The 26,307-nt window shown below is 34.5% G+C and overlaps 1 protein-coding gene across 3 annotated transcripts in view; it reads left to right on the top strand.

Moving 5' to 3' along the window:
- The window catches only part of VPS13A (vacuolar protein sorting 13 homolog A), a 187,140-nt gene that overhangs the window by 20,918 nt on the left and 139,915 nt on the right, over positions 1-26,307 (top strand). For all 3 annotated transcript variants that reach the window (XM_070431462.1, XM_070431464.1, XM_070431465.1), the window contains exons 2-11: positions 6,237-6,280; positions 7,173-7,215; positions 11,870-11,965; positions 12,232-12,333; positions 16,605-16,714; positions 17,379-17,438; positions 21,723-21,782; positions 21,995-22,075; positions 25,015-25,072; positions 25,898-26,025. In XM_070431462.1, the coding sequence (XP_070287563.1) occupies positions 6,237-6,280; positions 7,173-7,215; positions 11,870-11,965; positions 12,232-12,333; positions 16,605-16,714; positions 17,379-17,438; positions 21,723-21,782; positions 21,995-22,075; positions 25,015-25,072; positions 25,898-26,025 (782 nt within the window). The remainder of the gene's footprint in view (positions 1-6,236; positions 6,281-7,172; positions 7,216-11,869; positions 11,966-12,231; positions 12,334-16,604; positions 16,715-17,378; positions 17,439-21,722; positions 21,783-21,994; positions 22,076-25,014; positions 25,073-25,897; positions 26,026-26,307) is intronic.

Here is a 26,307-nt window from a genome sequence, read left to right as displayed (position 1 = left end):
AAGCAGATTGAGGCACTGACCACCAACTGTTAATATCAAACAGAATAAAGCTGAAGAAGAGCATGAAAATAATTATACTTTCAAAATATGATGTAAATAACATTCATGGTGGATTTGAAATCCACATAAAAAACAGATGGTTAAACTTGATTGACTGACTACCAGAAGAAGTGTGGACTAAAACTAGAAATATTATTAGGGAAGATGAGAATAAACAATGCTGGAAGGAAAAATCAAGATGGATGAAGGAAAAAACACTGAAAATTGTTAAAGACAGGCAAGAGGCAAAAGTAAAAAGGTGGCAAAAGCAGGGTGAGAACCCTGAATACAGTTTTTCAACCACTATCATGTAGAGGTAAAGGGAACTATTATAATAGTCAATGTGAGAAGATAGAACAATAAAGAAGGAAAAACAAGTGACCAGAATATTAAAAAAATAAAACGAAATTCAAATAAAGAATAGTAAGGCTGAACAACTACCACTGAAGCGCATATTCTGACCAGGAGAAATTAAAGGGAAGGTGGAAAAAGTATATTGAAAAATATGTACAGAAAAGAGAAAAGTAGGACATCGTTTTGTGATCATGGTATCTCCCCTGCCAGGGAAGTATAGGACATCGTTTTGAAGAAGAATCTTGTGAGAAAAAATCTGTGATTCTAGAAAGTGAAGTGAAAACTTCCCTGAAAGTATTGGGAAGAAATAAATTACCAGTAGATGGGATACCAATAGAATTATTTCAAGCTACAGAGACTGAATCTGTCAAGATCCTAACAAGAATATGTCAGTAAATATGGAAAATAAAACAATGGCCTACAGACTTGAAATGGTCAGTATACATCCCAATTTTTAAGAAAGGAGATGACTAGGAATACAGTAACTATAGGACCATTACCCTAATTTCCCCACACAAATAAAGTGATGCTCAAGGTGATGCAGCAAAGTCTTCTATCATATGTAGAACAAGTACTGCCAGATGGAGGTTAGTCTGTGTTTTATAGACTACAGTAAAGCCTTTGTGTGGATCATGAAAAGCTGTGGTTTCTCTGAAAGAAATGGGTGTGATTCAGCACTTACTTGTTCTGATGCATAACCTCTGGTTATGGGTAGGAAGCCACTGTGAAGACAGAATATGGAGAGACAGAATGGTTTCCTATATTAGCAGACAAGGGCACATTTTACCTCCCTATTTTATAAATATGTACTAGAACATATATGAAAAACTGGGCTAGAATCAGAGGAAGAAGGAGTGAAAATTGGTGGAAGAAATATCAATAACTTAAGATAGGCAGGTGAGCATCTTACTGGCTGAAAGCAGCAATGGTTTGAAATGACTTCTGATGAAATTGAAAGGAGAAAGTGCCAAAGCAGGACTGTATTTGAACTTCAAGACAAAAATCATGATTACAGAAGAAATACAGAACTTTAACATAGACTGTGCAGATATTGAAATTGTTGAAGATTTCACTTATTTTGGTTTAGTCATCAATTCAAGTGGAGATAGCACCCAAGAAATCAAGAGAAGGCCAAGACTTGGAAGGGCAGCAATGAAAGAATTATGAAAGATCACAGATGTATCATTAGAGACCAAGGTTAAGATCATCCACACCCTCATATTCTAAATTACTATGTGGATGAGAAAGCTGGACAATGAAGAAGGCTGATAGGGGAAAAAGATGACTCATTTGAAATACGGTGTTGGGGGAGAGCTCTATGGATGCCCTGAACCACCAGAAAGATGAACAAGTAGGTCCTTGAGCAAATTAAGCCTGAAATATTGCTGGAGGCAAAAATGGCAAAACTAAAGATGTTCTATTTTTCTCATATCATGAGAAGGCAGGATTCTTTGGAAAAGACAATAATTCTGGAAGAAAAATAGAAGGTGGCAGGAGAAGAGGGAAAACCACATATGAGATGGATTGACTTCATAAAAGAAGCCATAGGCATGAGTCCTCAAAGCTGAACAAGGCTACTGAGGATAGGACATTGTGGATATCACATATTCATGTGGTAACCAGGATTTGGAGCCGACTCAGTGCCATATGGCATATGGTGGTGTGCGCGCGCACACACACGTACATACATCTCTGCCTTTTTTTTTTTTAAATACATTTTATTGATTTTTTACAGAGAGGAAGGGAGAGAGAGAGTTAGAAACATCGATGAGAGAGAAACATTGATCAGCTGCCTCCTGCACATCTCCCACTGGGGATGTGCCCGCAACCCAGGTACATGCCCTTGACCAGAATCAAACCTGGGACCCTTGAGTCCGCAGGCCGACACTCTATCCACTGAGCCAAACTGGATTCGGCATGCCTTCTTTTGTTTATTGTTTGCATGGGAAATCTTTTTCCATTTGTTTACTTTCAACCCGCTCGTAGCTCGCTGCCCCGCCCTCCTGTAGCTCTCTGCCGCTTGTAGATTGATCATGACATTATGGTATCCCAGCTAATTTGCATATTCCTCTATTATTATATTAGACTAGAGGCCCAGTGCACGAAATTCATGCACTGGGGGGTGGGTTCCCTCAGCCCAGCCTTCTCCTCTCACAGACTGGGAGCCCTCAGTGGATGTCCTACTGACGGCCACAGTCTGGCAGCAGAGGCTCGGAGCAGGTGTCCCGTGTGTGTGTGTCCCCATTGGGGGCCTGCCCCCAGCTGCATTGGAGACTCAGAGCAGTCGCCGTGTGTGTGTGTGTGTGTGTGTGTGTGTGTGTGTGTCTGTGTCTGCTGGGGGCCTGCCCCCAGCCACACCTTAGAGGCTTGGAGCAGGCGCCCCTCTGTGTTGATCTCTCAGGCTCCTGGCCTCCACTGTGTGTTGTTTTCTCCCTTGAGCTGTGGCCAGGGTGGGGTGCTGCCTGCAGGCCGCACTTTCCTGCTCATGGATCACCAAGGAGACCCAGGGGCAGGCCCTGCTGGGTGCTGCCTGTAGGCCGCACTTTCCTGCTCTCAGATCGCCATGGCGATCCAGGAGCAGGTCCTCCTGGGTGCTGCCTGCGGGCTGTGCTTTCCTGCTCACAGATCGCCACGGCGACTGCGGAGCAGGCCCTGCTGGGTGCTGCCTGCAGGCCACACTTTCCTGATCTCGGATTGCCACTTACAGATCGCCATGGCAACCCAGGAGCAGGCCCTCCTGGGAGGCCCAGATGGCGGTGGGCGGGTGGTGGATCGCTGCTATCCCGCCCCGCCACCCTGAGTCACACAGGGGAGGCCAGGATGGCTGCGGGCGGGCAGCGGATTGCGCTGTCCTGCCCTGCATGCAGTATGCAAATTTAACGGCCATCTTTGTTGGGTTAATTTGCATACTCTTCTTATTGTCTGATGGGCATAGCAAAGGTATGGTCAGTTAGCATCTTTGTCTTTTATTAGTGTAGATATTTTAAACTGATACCAACTTATCAGTAACTTTAGTCCTTTACAGTTTGCCTACCCATCTTTGTTATTAATGTAACAGATGACATATTATATATCATCAACCTATTGGAGGCCTGGTGCATGAATAAGTCGCTCAGTCCAGCCTGCGCCCTCTTGCAGTCCGGGACCCCTAGGGGAATGCCCACCTGCTGGCTTAGGCCCGCTCCCTGGGGGATCGTGCCTAAGCTGGTGGTCAGACATCCGTCTTGCAGTCTGGAAACCCTTGGGGGATGTTCACCTGCCACCTTAGGCCTGCTACCCGGGGATTTGGCCTAAGCTTGCAGTCAGACATCCTTAGTGCTTCTGAGGAGGCAGGATGGGCTTCTGCCCCCACCACTGTGCTCGCAGCCATCAGCCTGGCTTATGGCTAAGCGGAGCTGCCCCTGTGGGAGTGCACTGACCACTAGGGGGCAGCTCCTGCCTTGAGCATCTGACCCCTGGTGGTCAGTGTACGTCATAATGACTTGTCGTTCCCAGCCGTTCCCGGTTGTTCTGCTATTAGGGTCAATTTTATTATATAGGATCGACATAGACTTATATTTTCTATTTCTTGTCTTTTAATTTCTGCAAAAGGACAAACAGTGGAGTTATAAAGTAAAATTATAATACTGCTTTTTTAATACTTGTCCATGTATTTACCTTTACTGTAGAACTTTATATTTTTTCATATGGTTTTAAGTTGCTACCTAACACTTTTTCAACTTAGACTCCCTTTAAAATTTCTTGTAAAGCAGATCTACTGGTAATGAACTTCCTCAGAATTTTTTTTAAATCTGAGGACTTAATTTTATATTCATTTTTGAAGTAGATAGGATGTTTTTCTGGATATAATGTTCTCAGTGGACATCTGCACTTTAAATTTATCATCCCTGTGTTTTGGCTTGCAAGGTTTCTGCAGAGAAATCTACTGAAAATCTTATTGAGGAATCTGTATATATGTCAGTCACTTTTTTCTTGCTGCCTTTAATTTTTCTTTGCCTTTGATTATCATGTTCCTTGATTGAGATTCTTGAATTCAGATATTTATGTCTTTCCTTAAATTTCGGAGTTTGGGCCATTATTTCTTCAAATAAGATCTCTTCCCCTTTCTTTATTTTTCTTCCTTTTGGACTTCCTTAATACATACTTTTGATAATTTTCCCTGAGTCCTTTAGGCTCTGTTCACTTTTCCTTATTTAAAATTTTTGCTCTTCTATATTTTCAAATAACTTGTTTTCAAGTTTGCTAATTCATTCTTTTCAATTTGAGTCAGCTTTTGACTTTCTTTAGTGAATTTTTCAATTCAGTTATTCCTTGTACCTCTACTGGGATGTGTGTGTGTGTGTGTGTGTGTGTGTGTGTGTGTGTGTATTTTCTCTGCTTTTATTGGAGATATTTTTTTGTTGTTGATCTAACTTACACATTACATGGTATAAATTTAAGGTGTGCAACATGTTGATTTGATACATTTATATACAGGATGGGGCAAAAGTAGGTCTACAGTTGTGAGTGGGTAAGTTTGTGTATTCATAACTGTAAACCTATTTTTGCCCCACCCTGTATTGCAGTATGTAGCTTTGGCTAACACCTTTACTCTGCCACATAATTATCGTGTGTGTGTGTGTGTGTGTGTGGTAAGAACATTTAAAATGTAGTGTCTTAGCAATTTTGAAGTATATAATACAATATTGTTGACTATAATCACTATGATGTACATTAGATTTCCAGAACTTACTCATTTCCTAGTTGCAAGTTTGTACACTTTAACATCTCTCCAGTTCCCCCACATCCAAGCCCCTAGTAACAGGCATTCTACTCTCTGTTTCTGAGTCTACTTTTTTATATCCCACATACAATATTTGTCTTTCTATGTCTGGCTTATCTTACTAAACATAATGCCCTCCAAAGTCCATCCATGTTACAGAAAATGGCAGGATTTCCTTTTTCATTGTGACTGAATATTTCTGTGTGTGTGTGTGTGTGTGTGTGTGTGTGTGATCTTCATTCATCTGTTGATGTACACACGTAGGTTGATAACACATTTGGCTGTTGTGAATAATGTTGCAAAAAACATGGGAGTGTAGGTATCTTTGTGATACATGTTCTTCTTTCTTTTGGGTATATACCCAGGAGTGGGATTTCTGGTTCATATTCAACATTTTTCTTAGTATTTGGTTTCCTTCAGTTTGATTATGATATGCCTAGGTGTATATTTTTTGGGGGTATTTATTTTGCTTTGTCTTCTTAGAGCTTCCTGGATCTATGGTTTGGTGTCTTTATCATTTATTTACTTTGGAAATCTATCATTCATTAGTACTTCATTTTTTTCCCTTCTGGTATTCCTATTATGCATATGTTACAACTATTACAATTGTCTTACAATTCTTGGATATTCTGTTTTATTACTTTTTCTTTTATTTTTCTCTTTGCATTTCAGTTTGGGAAGTTTATGTTTCTGTATCTTGATGATTTTGGATTTAAAAACTTCTTTCCAGTTCATTGGGAGTGTATTTAAATACAATTCATTTTTTGTGTACTTTTTTGTATATCATGTTACCTTGCTAGATTTTTAATTATTTGTATAATTCTGATTAAAATGTAAAAACATGGAACTACAACTTCGGAGGTCATAATTTACAACAAATGACATTTTGGTCAAGCATATAGTCTTAGACTAGTTGAAGAATGAAGGTGAGCTAATACAATTTTAGTTGAATTCTGTTTTATGTATATTATTTGTAATTATTTTTTCTTAATATGACATTTTAGGGATGAAGTATATCTAACTTTTAAAATGAAAAATATTTGAATATTACAACTTTATTTTTAATAACTTTTCTTTTTAGGAGCTGTGGTCTTGAAGAACCTTGAAATTAAAGAAAATGCCCTGGTAGGTTTTGACTGTAAGAAATTTGATAGTGCATTTATAGACTTTTTCCTGATTTACTTTGTCACTTTAAATCATTTTATTTTGAGAAAATTTTTTGCAAATAAGTTTTGTAAAATGTGAATTTTGCAAAATGAATTCTTACTCTCCTTAAAAGCACAAACTGAGTGTGTAATTTTCTCCATATAAAAATACTTCTAATGTTTCTTTTTATATGATGTTATTTTTAGAAACATTTATTTCTTAAAGTATAATTGATATATTATGTTATTAGTTTCTCAGTGTTTTCATTTTCCCAGTCATCTTTAGTATTTTATACCATTTTAATCATTTTTTACTATACAATTGAGTGGCATTGATTACATTTACAGTGCTGTGCAACCATGACCAGTATCTGTTTCTAAAAGTTTGTCATTATGCCAAAGGGAACTCTGTAACCATAAAAGATACAACTTCCTAGACTTCCCTGTAGATGCTGGTAACCTTTAATGTATTTTCTATTAATTTGCCTATTTTAGTTATCTCATATAAATGGAATTATGCTATTTTGTCATTTTTCTGTCTGGCTTGTTTTACTCATTGTAATTCCTTCAAGGTTTATCCATGTTGTAGCATGTTTTAGAACATCTTTCCTTTTTATGGCTTAATAATATTCTATATGTATATGCCACATTTTGTTTATTGATCTGTTGATGGACACTTGGATTGTTTCTGTCTTTTGGCTTTTATGAACAATGCTGGTATAAATATTGACATACACATATCTATAAATTTAAATAAGCATTGAAGATAAAGGGAAGGTGTAAGTTAACTTTAAACCCTTTAAATAATTCTAGGAAGAAAAAAGTAGTCATCTGTTGTGTACTAATATTTCACATCTGTGTATTTTTTGTAGAGTCAACTGGATGTACCATTTAAAATTAAAGTTGGTTATATAGGTAAGCTGTGTTTATTTGAACATTCCCCTTGCTGGACATGCAACCAGAATAATATGCTTGGAATCCTTATTATGTGATATTTTTAATGTTTTTGAGCATTAATTGTAAGTAATCATGTGTTTTTATCTAGATGGAGCTTAATCATATGACTAAAATATTTTACGGTCCATCTATATTTTGTCTAATATGTATGAAATTATATGTCTTATTAGATGTTAAAAATGAGTTCATTGAGAGCTAAGGTGTTACTAGAAAGCATATAACCCCTCAGTTTTTTAGGTTTCTGACTAGTTATATTTGCTATATTCTGTTTGGCCATGGATATGTGGTGTAAGGAGTAGGGTCTAGGTCAGCCAGACAGTGTGACTAGGGACCTATCAGAAATTGAGTTTCTACTCTGGAAGTTTTCTAGGTTGCCCTGAATATTGAGCTATTTCTTGACCTGTATTATTTTACTGGTGTTCATACTTTACATTTTTCCGTTGCACAATTTTATAACACATCGTCTGTACACTGTACTGTGTGTTCACCACCCCAAGTCAAGTCAAACATTTTATGTTTATTGCTTAGGCAAAAACTAATTAGAATATGATGTTTTAAAATGCTTAATAAAAACGTGTTTGGTTTCTTAAATTATGTTGGTTTATTGTTTTAACTTTATTGTTTAAATTACTGATTGAATTTTATTGCTTTAAATTTTATGCAAGATGGTAGTGTCATTAATTAAGATTTGAAAGTATACAGATATACTTTGTTGTACAGATAAGTTTGTATAGTAGGATTTATAGAATGTTATTGCTACATATTGGTGTCAGTGGGGGAACAAGGTATTTTGAAAGCTCATCTAAATTACATGATTAATGTCCTCATAATTTTGTGCACTTATGGTTGGTGTTAGACCATTTGCCTAAGAAAATTTTCATTATCTTAATGTTGCTGAGACTCAAAGGATCTCTCTTCTCCCTTAATTTAAAGATGTTTTAGTATAAGAAGGGAAAACATGTCACCCATTGTTTTACACCTAATATGTTTATTTTTGCATATTTCTATATGATTTTTTACATGTGTACCTTTTAATTACTTGTAATCATGGAATATGTACGATTTCATATTCTTTTTAGTTAACAGTTAGTAAAGATTTCTCATAATCCATGTTGATTTGACCTCATTTATTTTTTATGGTAGTGTTATAATCCAATGAATACATATTTGGAAATTGTAGTGATCCTGTATTTCCAAAGGTACAAAAATATTGCAGTGAACATATGCTTCACCATATTTAACAATGATAAAAGGCAATTTTCAGTGTTAATATAAGATAGTGGAAAACTGTTTAGTAATGGAGAACTATTTTGTGTGTTTTGAAACTTACGTGCACTGTTCCCTGGAAAAAGCTAAAGAAAAAAAAAAAGATAGTGGAATGTATACTGCATTAAGTACCAAATACATAAGATAATTTTGAGACTCATTTAAGGTGTTGTTTGCATACCCCTAACACAGCACCTGTCTTTCTTTAATATCAGTATTGTTTTCTTCTGCTAGACAATAAGTTTCTTGAGAAGTGGAATTAATTTTTATTGTATTCATACCACTTAGCAAAATACCTAGCATTTGGTAGGCACATTATTTGTTGAATGAAAAAAGTAATGCTTCTGAGTGGTACAGCAATATAACCAGTTTTATAGGAACATATTGTTCTTTTGCTATTATTGGATAGTAGAGGCCCAGCGCATGAAGTTCGTACACTCAGGGGGATCCCTCAGTCCAGCCTGTGCTCTCTCCACAGTCTGGGAGCCCTCAGGGGATGTTTGACTGACAACTTAGGCCCGGGGGGGAGCTGGCCTAAGCTGGCAGTTGGACATCCTTAGCACTGCTGTGGAGGTGGGAGAGGCTCCTGCCACCTCCACTGTGCTCACCAGCTGTGAGCCTGTATTCTGGCTGAGCGGAGCTCCCCCTGTGGGAGCGCACTGACCACCAGAGGGAAGCTCCTGTGTTGAGTGTCTGCCCCCAGGTGGTCAGTGTGCATCATAGCGACTAATCGTTTTGTTGTTTGGTCGATTTGCATATTACCCTTTTATTATATAGGACTAGAGGCCTGGTGCAAGAAATTCATGCACGGGGTGTGTGTCCCTCAGCCCAGCCTGCACCCTCTGTCCTTAAGTTTATTAAATTTTTTAGATTAATTTTTAAAAATATGCTTTTATTGACTTCAGAGGGAAGAAGGGAGAGGGAGAGATAAAAACAATGATGAGAGAGAGAATCATCAATTGCTTGCCTCTTGCATGCTCCCTACTGGGGGTCGAGCCCAACTAAGGCATGCGCCCTGACCGAGAATTGAACCACCATCTCCTGGTTCATGGGTGGACACTTAACCACTGAGCAACACAGGCCGGGCCTTTTTTTTATTAATGTATGTGAGTATATGTGTAAACAAAAATGTATGTGAGTATATGTGTAAAAAAAATTTGCTGTAAATCTGCTTGATACAGTTGTAAAAAACTGTCAAATGTGTTGCAACTCATTACATTTTGTACAAAATTTTTTTTAAAAAATCCTGACCTGCAGATATGTTTATTGATTTTTAGATAGAGTAAGGGAGAGAAATGGAGAGAGAGAGAGAGAAAGAGAGACATTGATGTGAGAGAGCTCTGACTGGGGATCGAACCCGTCACCTTTTGGTATATGGGTTGATGCTCCAACCAACTGAGCATCACTGGTCAGGGTTTTTATAACATTGGTTATGAAAAGAGAGAGCTCTAAGTAGATTTTTTTCCCCTTCCTAAATTACTAACCAGTTAATGTGATAATAGTGTATTTAATAGTTTTTTCCTTTCCTAATTATGACAACTATTTCTAAATCTAGAGACTCATACTTTCTAAGGAATTTAAAAATACTTAAAAATCTTTTTTTTTTTAAATATATTTTATTGATTTTCCACAGAGAGGAAGGGAGAGAGATAGAGAGTTAGAAACATCAATCGGCTGCCTCCTGCACATCTCCCACTGGGGATGTGCCCGCAACCCAGGTACATGCCCTTGACCGGAATCGAACCTGGGACCCCTGAGTCTGCAGGCTGACGCTCTATCCACTGAGCCAAACCGGTTTTGGCTTAAAAATCTTTATTATGGAAAATTTCTAAATACACAAAACTAGAATCAATAGTATAAGCAACCCCTCACATAATATATATTTTTTTAATTTGAGTTGTAACATATTTTGCTATTGGATTGTAAATTATTTTCATTAGTTTGAATAATTATCAGATATTTCCCATAATACCAGAGATATTTGTGTGCAATATTCTTATGGTGATAATCATACAATGTATATTATTGTACATACATTCCTGCACAGCATAATGACATTTTGGTCAACAACGGTTACTATACGATATGGTAAGATTATACGGAGCTGAAAAATTCCTACTGTCTAGTAATGGCATAGCTGTTGCAACTCAAGGCATTACTCACGTGACTGTGGTGGTGCAGGTGTAAACACATCTACTGCACTGCCAGTATAAAAGTATAAGACATACACTTATGTATGGTACATAAAACTTCATAAAGACAGTAAATGGATTGTTACTATTTTATGTACTTACTATAGTATACTTTATACTTAAAATTTTTTTAAATTCTCACCTGAGAGTATATTTTTTTGTGTGGTTTTAAAAAATATTTTCATTGATTTTTTTTTTTTTTAGCGAGAGGATATCTTTTTTATTAATTTTATGAAGAGAGGAGTGGGGAGAGAGAAAAAGAGAGAAAGAAACATCAATATGAGAGAGAAACATCAATTAGTTGCCTCCACTACACACCCTGACCAGGAATCGAACCCACAGTCTTTTGGTGTATGGGATGATGCTCAAACCACCTGAGCCACCTGGCCAGGGCTATACTTTATGTTTTTATTGTTATTATAGAGTACACTTTTCCTACTTAAAAAAAAATTGCTGTAAATCAGCATGCTCTGTTACTTTGACAGCAGCCTCTTATGTCTCATGCTCATATATCAGCAGCCTCATATGTCTCATATTACTCAGGCTCCTGATTGCATCATTTTCTCTTGTGCTTGATTGAATTTTGTGTTGTGTATGGTAACCTTTTGTACAGGTTTGCAGCCTAGGAGCAGTAGGCTATACTATATAGCCTGGCTACGTAGTAGGCTAGACCACTGAAGTTTGTGTAAGGGCACTCTGTGTTTTCACAATGTCAAAAATCACTTAACGATGAATTTCTCAGGACGTATCCCCATTGTTAAACCGTGTGTATAATCTTTACATGTGAAAAATAAACATATAAAGTAGATAATCTTTTTTAAAGTATAAGGAAAGTACTTCTTACAGAGATTTAGAGGAAGAATGGGGATATTCTAAGTTATAATAAAAAGGATTGTTGGTTAATGGAAGAAGAATATTAGTATGTTTGTGGTACAGATAGCCATAAATATTTAGGCTATCATTTAGTAGATTTTCCAACAATATTGATTAATACAAATAATTTCAAATTTTCACCACAAAGCCTTATTTTTGGTTGTAAAATAGCTTTCTATAAAGTGACTGAGCTTGTAATCTTTTCTAATGTCTGACAGAAAATAGGCTGACAGTAAATGTAGTTTAAATGAATATTTTTTGTGTTTTTTTTTTTAATGTAGGTAACCTTAATCTTAAAATTCCATGGAAAAACCTTTATACTCAACCAGTTGTAGCTGTACTGGAAAACATTTATTTACTCATAGTGCCTTCTTCTAGTAAGTCAAATTTTAAACATTATAATTTAAATTACTCTTTTTTGTAGATGGAAAATCTTTATATTTTATTGTATTCAAAATATTTTGGGAATTTTTTTGTGATTTTTAAAAATATATGCATTTGGTGCTAGGTAATTGAATTAAATTGGGTTTCATACTAAATTTTTGTATACCTGGAATTAGTGATTATTTTCTTGTATGTTTTTTGGAATGAGTACATTTAAATTTAAGGTAATTAAGATTCTCCCTTTTTATGCTTCCTTTAGTAATAAAATATGATTCTTTAAAAGAAGAAAAGCAACTTTTGGAAGCAAAGCAGCAGGAACTAAAAAGAATAGAAGAAGCCAAACAAAAAGTAGCTAATCAAGGTAAAGAAAATAAAGAAGAATTGAAATAAGAAATGGAGAAAAGACCAAAATATTAATCACATTTGAATATTATTTTTCTTTGGAAGCACTGAAGTTATTTAACAAATATGAGAGAATCTTATTACATGGGGCATTTTAATGCATTTAATGTGTTCTATCATGTTTATAAAAATTTTTATCTATTAGACATTTATCTTAGGGAAAATAATATACCAAGCTTATAAGGGAAAGGTTAGTTTTTAACTACAATATTTAATTGGATCAAGTGTATTTTCTTTTTTTTTTTTTTAAATATATTTTATTGATTTTTTACAGAGAGGAAGGGAGAGAGATAGAGAGTTAGAAACATCGATGAGAGAGAAACATTGATCAGCCGCCTCCTGCACATCCCCCAGGGGGATGGGCCCGCAACCCAGGCACATGCCCCTGACCGGAATCGAACCTGGGACCCTTGAGTCCGCAGGCAGACGCTCTATCCACTGAGCCAAACCAGTTTCGGCCAAGTGTATTTTCTTACATTTCTAGTATTTTCCTTTTTATTCTCCTTATATCAGGTCACCTTTTGGATATGCTGAGTCCCTTTATATATTTACTAGAGGCCTGGTGCATGAAATTTGTGCACAGGTACAGTCCCTAGGCCTGGCCTGCAATCAGAGCCATCTTCCCCAGCTGCCTGCAGCCAGCCCCACCTCCCGCCGCCACCCGCTCCCGGTTTCCCGCTCACTATTGGGTGACCCATGGGGGGAAGGGACCGAGAGGTCGGCTGTTCCCACCCACTCGCTGGCCCCACCCTTGCCATGGGTGGCCATCAGATGATTGGAACCTGCTGGCTGGGGAAAGGGACCAAGAGATGGTCAGTGCGCCTCATAGTGACTCGTCCATGTTCTGCCATTAGGGTCAATTTGCATATTACCCTTTTATTATATAGGACACTTTCACAATCTGTTTATTTATCCTCTGGCTTCACATCCTTTCCAATTCAACCTAGACCAAATGGTCCATTACTTCAGTTCCTTCTTTTGTTGGCAGAAGAGATGTCCTGCAGAAATCTAATTCCTTTCTACTTGTGCTGCATGCAGCATCATCAGCTATTTTTACTCAGACTCTAACTTCTCCCTCTAGTGAATCTTTCTTCTTAACATGGAGATATACTGTAGCCTTTCTTAGCTTCTAAAATAGTCATTTTCCTAACCTAGTCATGTGTTTATCTTCTCTATCCTTCATTTAAAAGTTAAGCATCTTATAAGTAAGGTAGATATATACTGATTTCACTATCCTTGCCATACATTAATTTTTTAGAATAAAAAATATAACCCAATATTAACTTTTTACCTGTTGACAAACAGGTAAAAAATATAAAGGAGATTTAATGCAATTCCTGGCAACACTTTTTGTAATTATTTTTTCTTCTCTGTCACAGTTCTTTCATATCTTGTGTGGTCATTCATATCTACTTATTTTCTGGGTTGTTTTTTTTTTAAATGGTAACATCTTAATGGGGACGAAATGGTTTCATGTAGTGTAGATTTGCACTTCCCTAAAAATTAGTATTTGAGCATCCTTTTATGTGCTTACTGGCCATCTCTATATCTTTGGAGAAATGTCTATTCAAGTATTTTCCCATTTTTTAATTGAGTTTTTTTGGGGGGAGGGTATGTGGTCAGAGTTCTCTGTGTATTCTGAATATTAATCCCTTATTAGATATGTGATTTGCAAATTTTATTCCTTTCTGTAGGTAGCATCTTTACTCTGTTGATAGTCTACAAGGCCCCAAATTTTAGTTTTCATGAAGTTCATTTTGTCTGCTTTTCTTCTGTTGCCTGTGCCTTTGTTATCATATATAAGAAATTATGATCAAATCCAGTTTCCTATGTTTTCTTATAAGAATTTTATAGTTTTAGATCTTACAGTTAAATCTTTGATTTTTTTAAGTTCATTTTTATATTTTGTTAGATAAAGGTTCAACTTCATTCTCTTGCATGTGAATATCTGGATATATAGTTTTCCAAGCATCATTTCTTAAAAATACTGTTCTTTCCCATTGAATAGTCTTGGCACTTTTTAAAAAAAGTTATTTGAGGGTATGTGAAGATTTATTTCTGGGATTTTTAGTTTGTTCATTGGTCAATACCACCCTGTTTTGATTACTATACTTTTGTTATAAGTTTTGCAATTAGGAAGTGTGATTCTTTCAGCTTTATTCTTCCTTTTCAGGATTATTTTGATTATTTGAGATTCCATATGAATTTTACAGTTGATTTTTTTTTTCTGTGCAAAAAATGTCATTGATATTTTGATACGGATTGCTTTGAATCTATAGAGTCCTTTGGGCAATATTAATGTGTTAACAATATCAAATCTTCCAATCCATGGATATGGATGAGATGTCCTTCCACTTACTTATGTCTTTTAAATTTTTTCCTAAGTATTTTATTTTTTTGATGCTATTATAAAGGGAATTATATTTGTAATTTACTTTCAGATTGTCCATTGATTGGAAATAGATATGCAAGTGATTTGTTTGTGCTGGCTTTGTACCTTCTTACTTTGCTGAATTAGTTTATTAGTTCTAATAATTTTTGTGTGTGGAATTATATAGGGTTTTCTTTATATAAGATAATGTTATCTGTGAACAGAGATAATGTTATTTTTTTCCTTTCCAATTTGTATGCCTTTTATTTATTTTCTCTTGACTAATTACTCTGACTAGAATTTCCATACTATGTTGAATGGAAGTGGCAAAAGTGGGCATCCTTATCTTTTCCCTGAACTGAGGTAAAGCTTTCAGACTTTCACTATTGAGTATGATGTGAGTTTTCACCTGTGATCTTTATTATGTTAAATTAGTTTCCTTTTATTGCTAGTTTATTAAGTGTTTTTATTATGAAAGGGTATTGACGTTTGTCAAATGTTTTTTCTTAATCAGTTGAGATGATCATTTGTTTTTTTCTTTTATTTTGTTGATATGGTATATTAAATTGATTGATTTTCATAAATAGAGCCATCCTTCCATTGCAGGAATAAATTGTATTAAATCATGGTGTGCAGTCCTTATAATGGGCTTTTATTTTTTATTTGTTAACATATTGTTGAAGATTTTTGTTTCAGTATTCATTAGGGATATTGATCTGTAGTTTTTTGTGGTATGTTTTTGTCTTGCTTGTGTGTCAGATTAATGCTGATCTCATATTGAGTTTGGAAATACTCCCCTCTCTTCAGTTTTTTGGAAGAGTTTGAAGGGATTGATGTTCTCTTTTAAATGTTTGGTAGAGTTCACAAGTGAAGCCATGAGGTCCAGAGCTTTCTTTTGTCAAGAGATTTTTGATTACTGATTTGATCTTCTGTGAATTATCTGACTATTCAGATTTTCCGTTTCTTTGTGATTTTGCCTTGGTAGATTTTGTTTTTCTAGGAATTTGTCCATTTCATCTGGTATTACAGTTTGTTAGTAAAAATTTTTCATAGTACTATCTTATAATCATTCTTTTTATTTCTGTAGAATAAATAGAATAAGTAGTAATGTTCCCACTCTCATTTGTGACTTAAGTAATTTCAGTCTTAATCTCTTTTTTTCTTACCTATTTAGATTTTTTTTTTTGGAAAAGAGAGCTTTTATTGGCATTTTTAAGTGGAGGAAATAGGGGTAGTAACTAGTGGTTATTAAAGGCATATTCAAAAATTAGGAACCTCAATTTTTTATTCTTTCTGTTCCCCTGAAAAATATTGAAACTGGAGATAGCAAATAGGTTTTAGAAAAAGAAACACCTGATGAACTTCCTTCATCATTGCTGTAAAGGAGAGAGGGTAATATCTTGTATCTTCCTACTTTGTATTCATCAGGAGAATTGTATTCAACTATTTTATACACCTAACCACAGACAGCTTATGATGTTATCTCTAATTTTAAGGGATATTCCATCTTTGCTGCTTCCTCTAGCTTTTTTCATATAAACCTATTATAATTCTTACTTAATAATCTTAGTTGTTGTCCATATCTTTATGTACTCAGATATAATTAACAGAGAGAAGTTTATACAATTTAATGCCAATAAATTTTGCAAGATTGGCTTTAGTTTCACTGAACAAGAAATTAGTTTGAAAACTGTACTTAGTTGCCTTTGAAAATCTCTTGATATGGAAGATTTTTGAAAAGCAAATCTACAAATATAGATTTTTTTCTTTAACAAGGTAGCATTTGTGTACCTCAATATGTGGACATTTATAGAATATATTTTTCATTCAAGTTTAAAAAGGAATATTTGCAATTCTAGAAAAACTCCTGGTGGAGAAACAAGACACTTTTACAGAAAAATTAATTACTCAGATCATAAAGAATCTTCAAGTGAAAATTTCCAACATCCATATTCGTTATGAAGATGATGTAAGTATTTTAACAAATGAATCTTGTTTTTATATTTATATATATTCCACTGTTTATGGAAACCTGCTCTGTAGTAGCCCATCTATTAGATGCTGGGAAGTGAAGGAATAGGGCTGAAAATGACATAATCTTTATTTTCTATAACTATAGTTGTAATTTGCAGTCCTTCCTGCCTTGGTTACAATTCCCTAAAGTGTTCAAACATCAGATAATAAAGGAAAATGCCTATCTTAGTACCTGTGATAGGTGGGATTATGAATTTAGCTATTATATGGTTTTAAGAGACTTTAAATTATATGGTATTTATTTCCTGGAAAGAGCACTGGTCTAGGAATCAGTAGAGCAAGATTTAGCTAACTGATCTCAAATAGATCATGTATTCTCTCTAAAACACATAATGATTAGCTTCTCACAGTACTATTATGAGGGTCAATCATTTTTTGTAAACTTTTTTTGATAAAGTGTAAAACATTATGCAGATGTATTATTTTAGAACACTAATGCATTGATGCTTAATATTTTAATATGTGTCAGGAAAAATATAGAAATAAAAGTTGTTCTGGAAAGTATTAAATGTTTTTGAATGTTTGAAATTGCATTCTTTAATGTAAATTTTGTTCAACTACTAAAAATCTGAGAAAAATGTACTGTATTTCCTCTTTAGATCACAAATCAAGAAAACCCACTGTCATTTGGTATTTCTCTTCAAAATCTCAGCATGCAGGTACTTTGTTTAAAAATAAATTTAACCATATTTAATTGTGTAGTTAATCTACAAATTGCTATTCATTTATGCAAGCATTAGAAATAGATGTCTATGTAGAATTAGTACCTATAATACATGGATTGGATTGGAACTGAGGATAGGTAAATTCACATTTGAAAAAAATGGTTGATAACCAAATTCAAGTTAAAATACGAGGGCCTATTATTATTTGCTAATTATTGATATTTGATAATTTTTTAAACTTAAAATCTATCACTTGTTTTTTAAATATATTTTTTATTGATTTCAGAGAGGAAGAGAGATGGAGAGAGAGAGAGAGAAACATCAATGATGAGAGAGAATCATTGATCAGCTGCCTCTTTCATGCCCCACACTGGAAATCGAGCCCACAACCTGGGCATGTGCCCTGATCAGGAATTGAGCCATGAGCTCCGGGTTCATAGGTTGACGCTCAGTGCTCAACCACTGAGCCATGTTGGCCAGGCCCATTTCTGAGAAACTTTTAGAAACTGTAAGTCATGAAAAGTACAAAGAAACAAGCCACTGTGTCCTCATCATTATTAATAATGTGGGATACTGATAAAAACTCTCAGCAAAGTGGGAATAGAGGGATCATACCTCAACATAATAAAAGCCTTAAATGACAAATATACAGCCAATATCATACTCAGTGGGCAAAAACTAAAACCATTTCCCCTAATAAAAGGGACAGGATAGGGATGCCCATTTTCACCACTCCTGTTTGACATAGTATTGGAAATGCTAGCCATAGCAATCAGACAAGAAGAAGAAATAAAAGGCATCCAAATTGGAAAAGAAGAAGTAAAGCTGTCATTATTTGCAGATGACATGATATTGTACATAGAAAACCCTAAAGACTCCGTAAAAAAAACCTACTAGACTTAATAAATAAATGAATTCGGCAATGTAGCAGGATACAAAATTAACACCCAGAAGTCTATGGCATTTTTATACACCAATAATGAACTCGCAGAAAGAGAAACTAAAAAAAAAATAAATCATACTTACCATTGCAATAAAAAAGTTAAGATATCTAGGAATAAACTTAACTAAGGAGGTAAAAGACCTGTACTTGGAAAACTACAAGACATTGAAAAAGAGATAGAGAAAGACATAACCAAATGGAAGAATATACTGTGTTCATGGATTGGTAGAATCAACATCATTAAAATGTCCATACTACCCTAAGCAATTTATAGATTCAATGCAATCCCCATTAAAATACCAATGGCATATTTCACAGACCTAGAACGAACACTCCAAAAATTTACATGGAATAAAAATAGTAGCCACAGCAATCCTGAGAAAGAAGAACAAAGTTGGAGGGATCACAATACCAGATATCAAGCTATATTACAAAGCCACTGTTCTCAAAACTGCCTTGTACTGGTACAAGAACAGACTATATAGACTAATGGAACAGAACAGAGAACCCAGAAATCGACACAAGCTATTATACTCAATTAATATTTAAAAAGGAAGCAAGAGCATACAATGGAGTCAAAACAGTCTCTTCAGTAAATGGTGTTGGGAAAATTGAGCAGATACATACAAAAAAATGAAACTAGATCACCAACTTACACATTACACAAAAATAAACTCAAAAGGGATAAAGGACTTAAGTAAGATGGGAAACCATAAAAATCTTAGAAGAATCCATAGGCAGCAAAATATCAGACAAATGTCATAGCAATAGCTTTACTCTCGGACAGTGGAAACTAAGGAGAAATTAAACAAATGGGACTACATCAAAATAATCATCTGCACAGCAAAAGAAACCATCAACAAAACAGTCCACTGTATGGGAGAACATATTTACTATCTCTGATAAGGGTTTCATCTCCAAAATTTATAGGGAACTCACACAACTTAACAAAAGGAAGATAATCCAGTCAAAAAATGGGCAAAGGACCTAAATAGACCCCTTATGAAAGAGTTCATACAGAAGGCCAAGAGACATAAAAACATGCTCAAAGTCACTAATCATCTGAGAGATCCAAATCAAAACGAGAATGAGATACCATCTCACACCTTTCAAAATGGCCATCATCAACAAATCAACAAACAACAAGTGTTGGCCAGGATGTGGGAAAAAAGGAACCTTCATGCGTTGTTGGTGGGAATGCAGGCTGGTGCACTCACTGTGGAAAACAGTATGGAGTTTCCTCAAAAAGTGAAAAATGAAACTCCCATTTGACCCAGTAATCACACTTCTAGAAATATATCCCAAGAAATCAGAAACACCAATCAGAAAGGATATATGCCCCCCTATGTTCATGGCAGCACAATTTACAATAGCTAAAATTTGGAAACAGCCTAAGTGCCCATCAGCAGATGAGTGGATTGAAAAACTGTGGTACATCTGCACAATGGAATACTACTCCACTATTGGAAAGAAGAAACTTTTACCATTTGCAACAGCATGGATGGAATTGGAGAGCAAAATAAGCCAGTCAGAGAAAGATAAATATTACATGATCTCACTCATATGTGGGATATAATGACCAACATAAACTAATGAACAAAAATAGATCCAGAGACAACGAAACACCGAACAGACCGTCCAACCTCAGAGGGAAGGCAGGGGTGGACTTGGGGGGGGGCGTGGGACAGGGTGTAAGAGATCAAGCAAAGGACTTGTATGCATGCATATTAGCCTAACCAATGGACATGGACACTGGGGCAGTGGGGGCTCGTTCTAGGGATGGGAGTGGCCAGGAAGGGGTTAGTTGGGAAAAAGGAGACATATGTAATAACTTTAAACAATAAAAATAAATAAAAAAAGATTGCTATTGGAACATAAAAAATAGACACCACGGGAGTTAATTTTTATAAAAAAAATTAAAAAATGTGGCATACTTTATGTCTAATTTTTCAAATTGAATTTTACAAGTCTAGGAGCACACAGAATTATGAAACATTGACTTTTAATGGAAAGAAAAATTGGTAAAATTGTCAATTTGTTTAAGTTTTAAATACTTTAAAAGAATAAACTGTTATGAATACAGTTTAAATTCCTTTGTCCTCTACTGCTATGCTTTCCTTTAGCTCCGGAGATAAACATCCTAAGTTTTTACACTTTTATATAATATAGCCATTAAAATTATATATAGTATTTGGTAGGTTTTGAAAAGTTACATAAATATTTTATGTGATTCTTCTATTAAGTTCCCCTTTTCTCCTCACAATGTGTTTAACATCTATGTTGCCACATGTAATTTATAATTCATTCCATTTAACTGCTGTATAGTATTTTCTTTACATGCTTGCTTTTGTTGTATTCATTCGTTTTTTGTGTATGACTTTTTTTTTTTTTTTTTTTTTTTAAAAAAACATGGTCTACTCTAAGAAATGCCAAATGAAAAGTTACTCAGTAATGTCGGTGGGGTAAAATGTCAAATGCTACGCTGAAAAGTAAGGATGGATAAGGATGGAGAATTAGCTGTTGAAATTAGCATTGTGAAGGCCATTGGTGACTGTGACAGCAGTGATTTTGACCATCACCTTTGCAGGGCCTTGGAAACTTGTTCCCCAGCCCAGACCTATTCCATTAGAAACTCAGGAATGGGCCCAGCAATCCATGTTTTAAAAAGCCCCCTATGTGATACTATTGCATATAAAGTTTGAGAACCACTGTTCTAATCCATTTAGTTCTGTACCAAAAAAAAATGAAAACCATCTTTTTAAATTAGCATCTTGATTCTCCTCAGGGGCTTTTTGTTGCTTTTATAATAAAGTCTATAGTTTTGCCTTCAAGTCGTTTATAATCCTTTTGTAATCTCATAGCAGGTAAGATATCTGATTTCAACTCTTTTCATTGTTTTACATTATGTTTTCAGGCCATACTGGGCCATTTTACTTCTCTGAACATGTCAGATGTTCGCATATCTTTTTAGAATGAATAATATTCCCTATTGACCTTAGAATCAGTAATTTTTATTCATATGTTATATATTAGGTTAGACATCATTTTCTCCATTTTTAAAAGTAATGGTTTGAGGCTTCTACTGTATTCTCCCAGTATTGTATATTTAACCTCTGTAGTGGCACTTACTTGATTGTAATTGTTTCTTTACGTGTTTGCTTTTCAATCAATAATGAGCTCATTGAAAGCAGAGACTTGTGGTTCAGTTAATTTTTGAATGTTATGTTTTCAAAGACATTTTCAAGGGGAAATTGGTATAGGGAGTAATCGATAGGATTTATCACTCTGCCACATAGCACTTGGAAACGACACATTTATTGCCTTTCTTATTCCAGACAACTGATCAAAACTGGGCTCCATGTTTACATGATGAAACTGAGAAACTATTTCGTAAGGTAAAGTAAATAAATACTATATTTTGTCAACTCATTGAGTTGACAAAAGAGACTTTTAGAAAAGCTAATGTAAGATATAATATGGATTTATGCAAATTGTGTTTACTTGCTTAACTCTGTTATATGACTCAATTATTTGAGGCTTCTGAAAATAGCATATGTTTATGATCTTTCAAAGAAAATGAGACAAATAATGAACTATTTATTTTTAGTTAATCCGATTGGATAACCTTTTTGCTTATTGGAATGTGAAGTCTCGGATGTTTTATCTTACTAGTTATGATGATTCATTGGTAAGTAACTTTCTTAAAATATGTGTGTATATATATTTGTTGATATATTTTGCATAAAGTTTTATTCATTTTCATTTATCTAACGTACTGTAGTCAGTGGTCATTTTTTTTCAGGCAAAATCAATTAGCATAATTTACAGAAAATAGGTGAATATATGTACTTGTATACAACCATGTATAAACACACACCTTGTTTTTTAATAATTGACATAAAATATTATATTAGTTTCAGGTGTACAACAATTCGATATTTGTATATATTACAAAATGATTTCCACAATAATTCTAGTTAGCATCTCTCACCATACACAGTTACAAAATGTTTTTTTTTTTATGAGATGAGAAGTTGTAAGAGTCCCTTAGTAACTTTCAAATGCAATGCAGTATTATTAAGTATAGTCACCATGTTGTATGTTAAATCACCATTTTGTATGTAAAATAAATACTTACTTTATAACTAGAAGATTGTACATTTTGACTCCTATCACCCATTTTGCCACCACCCACCCCCTGCCTCTGGCAACCACCAGTCTGTTCTCTTATTTATGAGCTTGTTTGTCTATGTTTTTTTTTTTGTGGTTCTTTTTTTTTTTTTTTAGGTTCCACATATTAGATACAATATTTGTCTTTCTCCATCTATTTTACTTAGTGTACTGCCCTCAAAGTCTACCTTTGTTGTCTCAAATAGCAAGATTTCCTTTTTTTTTATGGCTGAATGATATTTTGTTATATATATATACACCACGTTTTCTTTATTTATTCATCTGTCGATGGATGTTTAGGTTGTTCCCATATCTTAACTCTTGTAAATAATGCTGCAGTGAACATGGATGCACATATCTGTTTGAGTTAGTGTTTTTGTTTTATTTGGTAAGTATCCAGACGTGGAATTGCTGGGTCATATGGTAGTTCTATTTTAAATTTTATGTGGACTCTCCATACTGTTTTCCATAGTGGTTGCACCCATTAACATTGCACAAGCGTTTCCTTTTTTCCAGATCTTTTCAAATACTTGTTATATCTTGTCTTTTTTATAATTCTTATTCTAACAGGTATTAGGTGATACTATATTGTCCTCTGATTTGCATTACCCTGATGACTAGTGAGGTTGGATATTTTTTTATGTACCTGTTGGTCATCTGTATGTTTTCTTTGGAAAAATGTTTATTCAGAACTTCTGCTCATTTTGTAATCAGGTTGTTTATTTTTTTTACTTATGAGTTTTATAAGTTCTTTATATATTTTGGATATTGACCCCTTATCAAATATATGTATAGTAAATATTTTTTCCTATTCAGTAGATTGCTTTTTTATTTTGTTGATGGTTTCCTTTGCTGTGTAGAAGCTTTTTAGTTTGATGTATTCTCACTTGTTTTTGCTTTCGTTGCATTTAATTTTGGTGTCAGATCCAAAAAATCATCACTAAGACCAACGTCATGGAGATTACCATGTATATTTACTTCTAGGATTTTTATGGTCTCAAGTCTTACATTCAAATTTTAATCCGTTTTGAGTTAATTTTTGTTTATGGTGTAAGATATTGGTACAATTTTATTATTTTGCATGTGTCTATTCAGTTTTCCCAAATTTAATCTTTGTTGTAAATTAATTGACCAATTATATGGGCTTATTTCTGGGCTCCCTATTCTGTTCCACTGGTCTATGTGTCTGTGTTTATTCTAGTAGTACATTGTTTTGGTTACTACAGTTTTGTAATAGAGCTTGAAATCAAGGAGTGTGATGTTTCTAGCTTTGTTCTTGTTTCTCAAGATTCCTTTGGTTATTTGGGATCTTTTGTGATTTCATACACATTTTATGATCGTGCTTTTTCTGTGAAAAATGCCATTGGAATTTGAACAGGGATTGCATTGAATCTGTAGATAGCTTTGGGTAGTATGGATTTTTTTTTTAACAATATTAATTCTTACAGTCCTGAGTGTGGAATATCTTTCCACTTACTTGTGTCTTCAGTTTCTTTTAGTAAATTCTTACAGTTTTCAGTGTACAGGTCTTTTACTTTCTTAGTTAAATGTATTTGTAAGTATTTTTTTCTTTTTGATTTAGTTGTAAATGGAATTATTTTCTTAATTTTGCTTTCTGATAGTTTGTTACCAGTGTATAAGAAATGCAACCGATTTCTGTATATTGATTTTTGTGTCCTGCATCTTTACGGAATTTGTGTATTCTAATATATATGTATATACATATTATTTAAAGGACAACTGCCACATATATATATATGAAAGCCTAAGTGACCATTACAACCAGATGTCTGGCCAGTAGCTATGACACGCACTGACCACCAGGCTGCAGACCCTCAACGCAGGATCTGCCCCTGGTGGTCAGTGCGCTCCCACAGCCAACCTCCTGTGGTTGGCCAACCTCCCACGGTCCCTCGCCCCTGGCCCGCCATCCTCAATTGGCCCCAATTGCCAGCCAGGCCGAGGGACCCCACCCATGCATGAATTCCTGCCCCAGGCCTATAGTGTTAAATAAAAGTAGTGACACGGACATCCTTGTCTTGTTCCCGACCTTAGAGGAAAACTCTGAACTTTTCACTGTTGAATGTTATATGAGCTGTGGTTTTGTCATATATTCCCTTTACTATGTTCAAGTGTAATTGTACCTCTATATCCACTTTGGAATAGAGAGTTTTAATCATAAATGGGTATTGAATTTTGTCATATTTTGTATATGTGCCTATATATAAACATGTTTAAACATATATCTTCATATTTCTAAGGTATTCTTTTATGAGATAATTGTCTTTAATGAACTATTATCCATACCACTTTAATATTTTCTTTTATCAAAATCCTTCTAAGTTTGAGTTATTTATTTTTTATAAATTGCTTTTAAACTTTTTCATTTGCATACAATAGGATTTTTTCAGATAAAGATATATTGTCATTAAATAAAAGCAATTTATCTTTTAATAGGACAGCTTGAGGAATGGCATTGTTGATGAAAATATTGTTCCAGAAGGTTATGATTTTGGTAAGTATGTTTCCTAAAGTAAAAATTGCAATTTTTATTTTATTTTATTAATTTATTTATTAATAAATTTTAAATGAATATTGTTGATGTAACTGTGCCTTTTCATGTTAATATCTCATGTAATTAAATGTATTTGTGATACACACACACACACACACACACACATGCAAAAGAAAACACATATATGTCATTCATTGTTGGGGAGGTTTTGGCTATATATCAAAACCAGGAAAGAAAAATGTCCAATAAGAGTGATTGTTAATAAATTGTGAGTTCTCTATTTAATAAAGCTATGTTAATTCTTTAAGACATTTTAACATGGCAAATACAATTTAATAAGGCTAGATGCTGCAGTCTATAGTGTGACCTTACTATTTTAAAAATGTGTAAATTTTTTCTTTGTCTTTTCTGATTTTAAATAGTCTGAAATGAACATGTAGTATTTTAATAATCAGAAATAAGTTATTAAAATATGCAGTGAAAAAGAGTGCTCTTTCTTCTACCCTCAAGGCACTCAATAAATATTGATTGGTGATGGATAACTCGGCTGACAGTGTTGTTAACCATAGACTATCCTTCCTGAAATTATTTCTTTTTTTGGCTTACAGACAACAATGTGAATTATAGATAGAAAAAAGATAACAGAAACTTTTTCACCAATTAAATGACAGTTCATCTGACCAAATCATAGCATTGTAGAAATATGAAACTGTAAAAGAATATATAAGACATGAAAATCAGTATTTTCAACTTGATCCTTTTAGTACTATGAAACTCTTGAAATGTAACTCAGTTTAATTTATTAAAATTGATATTATTTTCCAGTATTTCGCCCCATATCTGCTAAAGCCAAACTTCAGATGAATCGCCGATCTGATTTTGACTTTTCTGCCCCCAAGATAAAATTGGATGTTGAATTACATGACATAGCGATTGAATTTAATAAACCACAGGTGATTTTTTAAATGGTATTTTAAATTGTGAGTTATAGTTTGATAAAAATAGAACTAAGATTTTAAATGTTTTTCTTTTAAAAAATTTTTTTTGTTCAAAAATTTTTAATGTTGACATTATTCCTTTCCCCCACCTTTGCCCCCCTCCATCCTCTCCTGCCTACCTCTTCCTTGGCCTTTACCAAATTATTGTCTATGTCCATGGTATGCATATGTGTTCTTTAGCTATTACCTTCACCTTCTTTGTCCAGTCACTCCCACCTTCCTCCCCTTGGGCAAAGG

This window comes from Myotis yumanensis, unplaced genomic scaffold (genome assembly GCF_028538775.1).
Source record: "Myotis yumanensis isolate MYYU_CA2020_CCGP unplaced genomic scaffold, mMyoYum1.0.hap1 SCAF_12, whole genome shotgun sequence".
Classification (NCBI taxonomy): Eukaryota; Metazoa; Chordata; class Mammalia; order Chiroptera; family Vespertilionidae; genus Myotis; species Myotis yumanensis.
The sequence above is the reverse complement of the archived record's forward strand: the minus strand, read 5'-3'. Positions and strand labels throughout refer to the sequence as shown.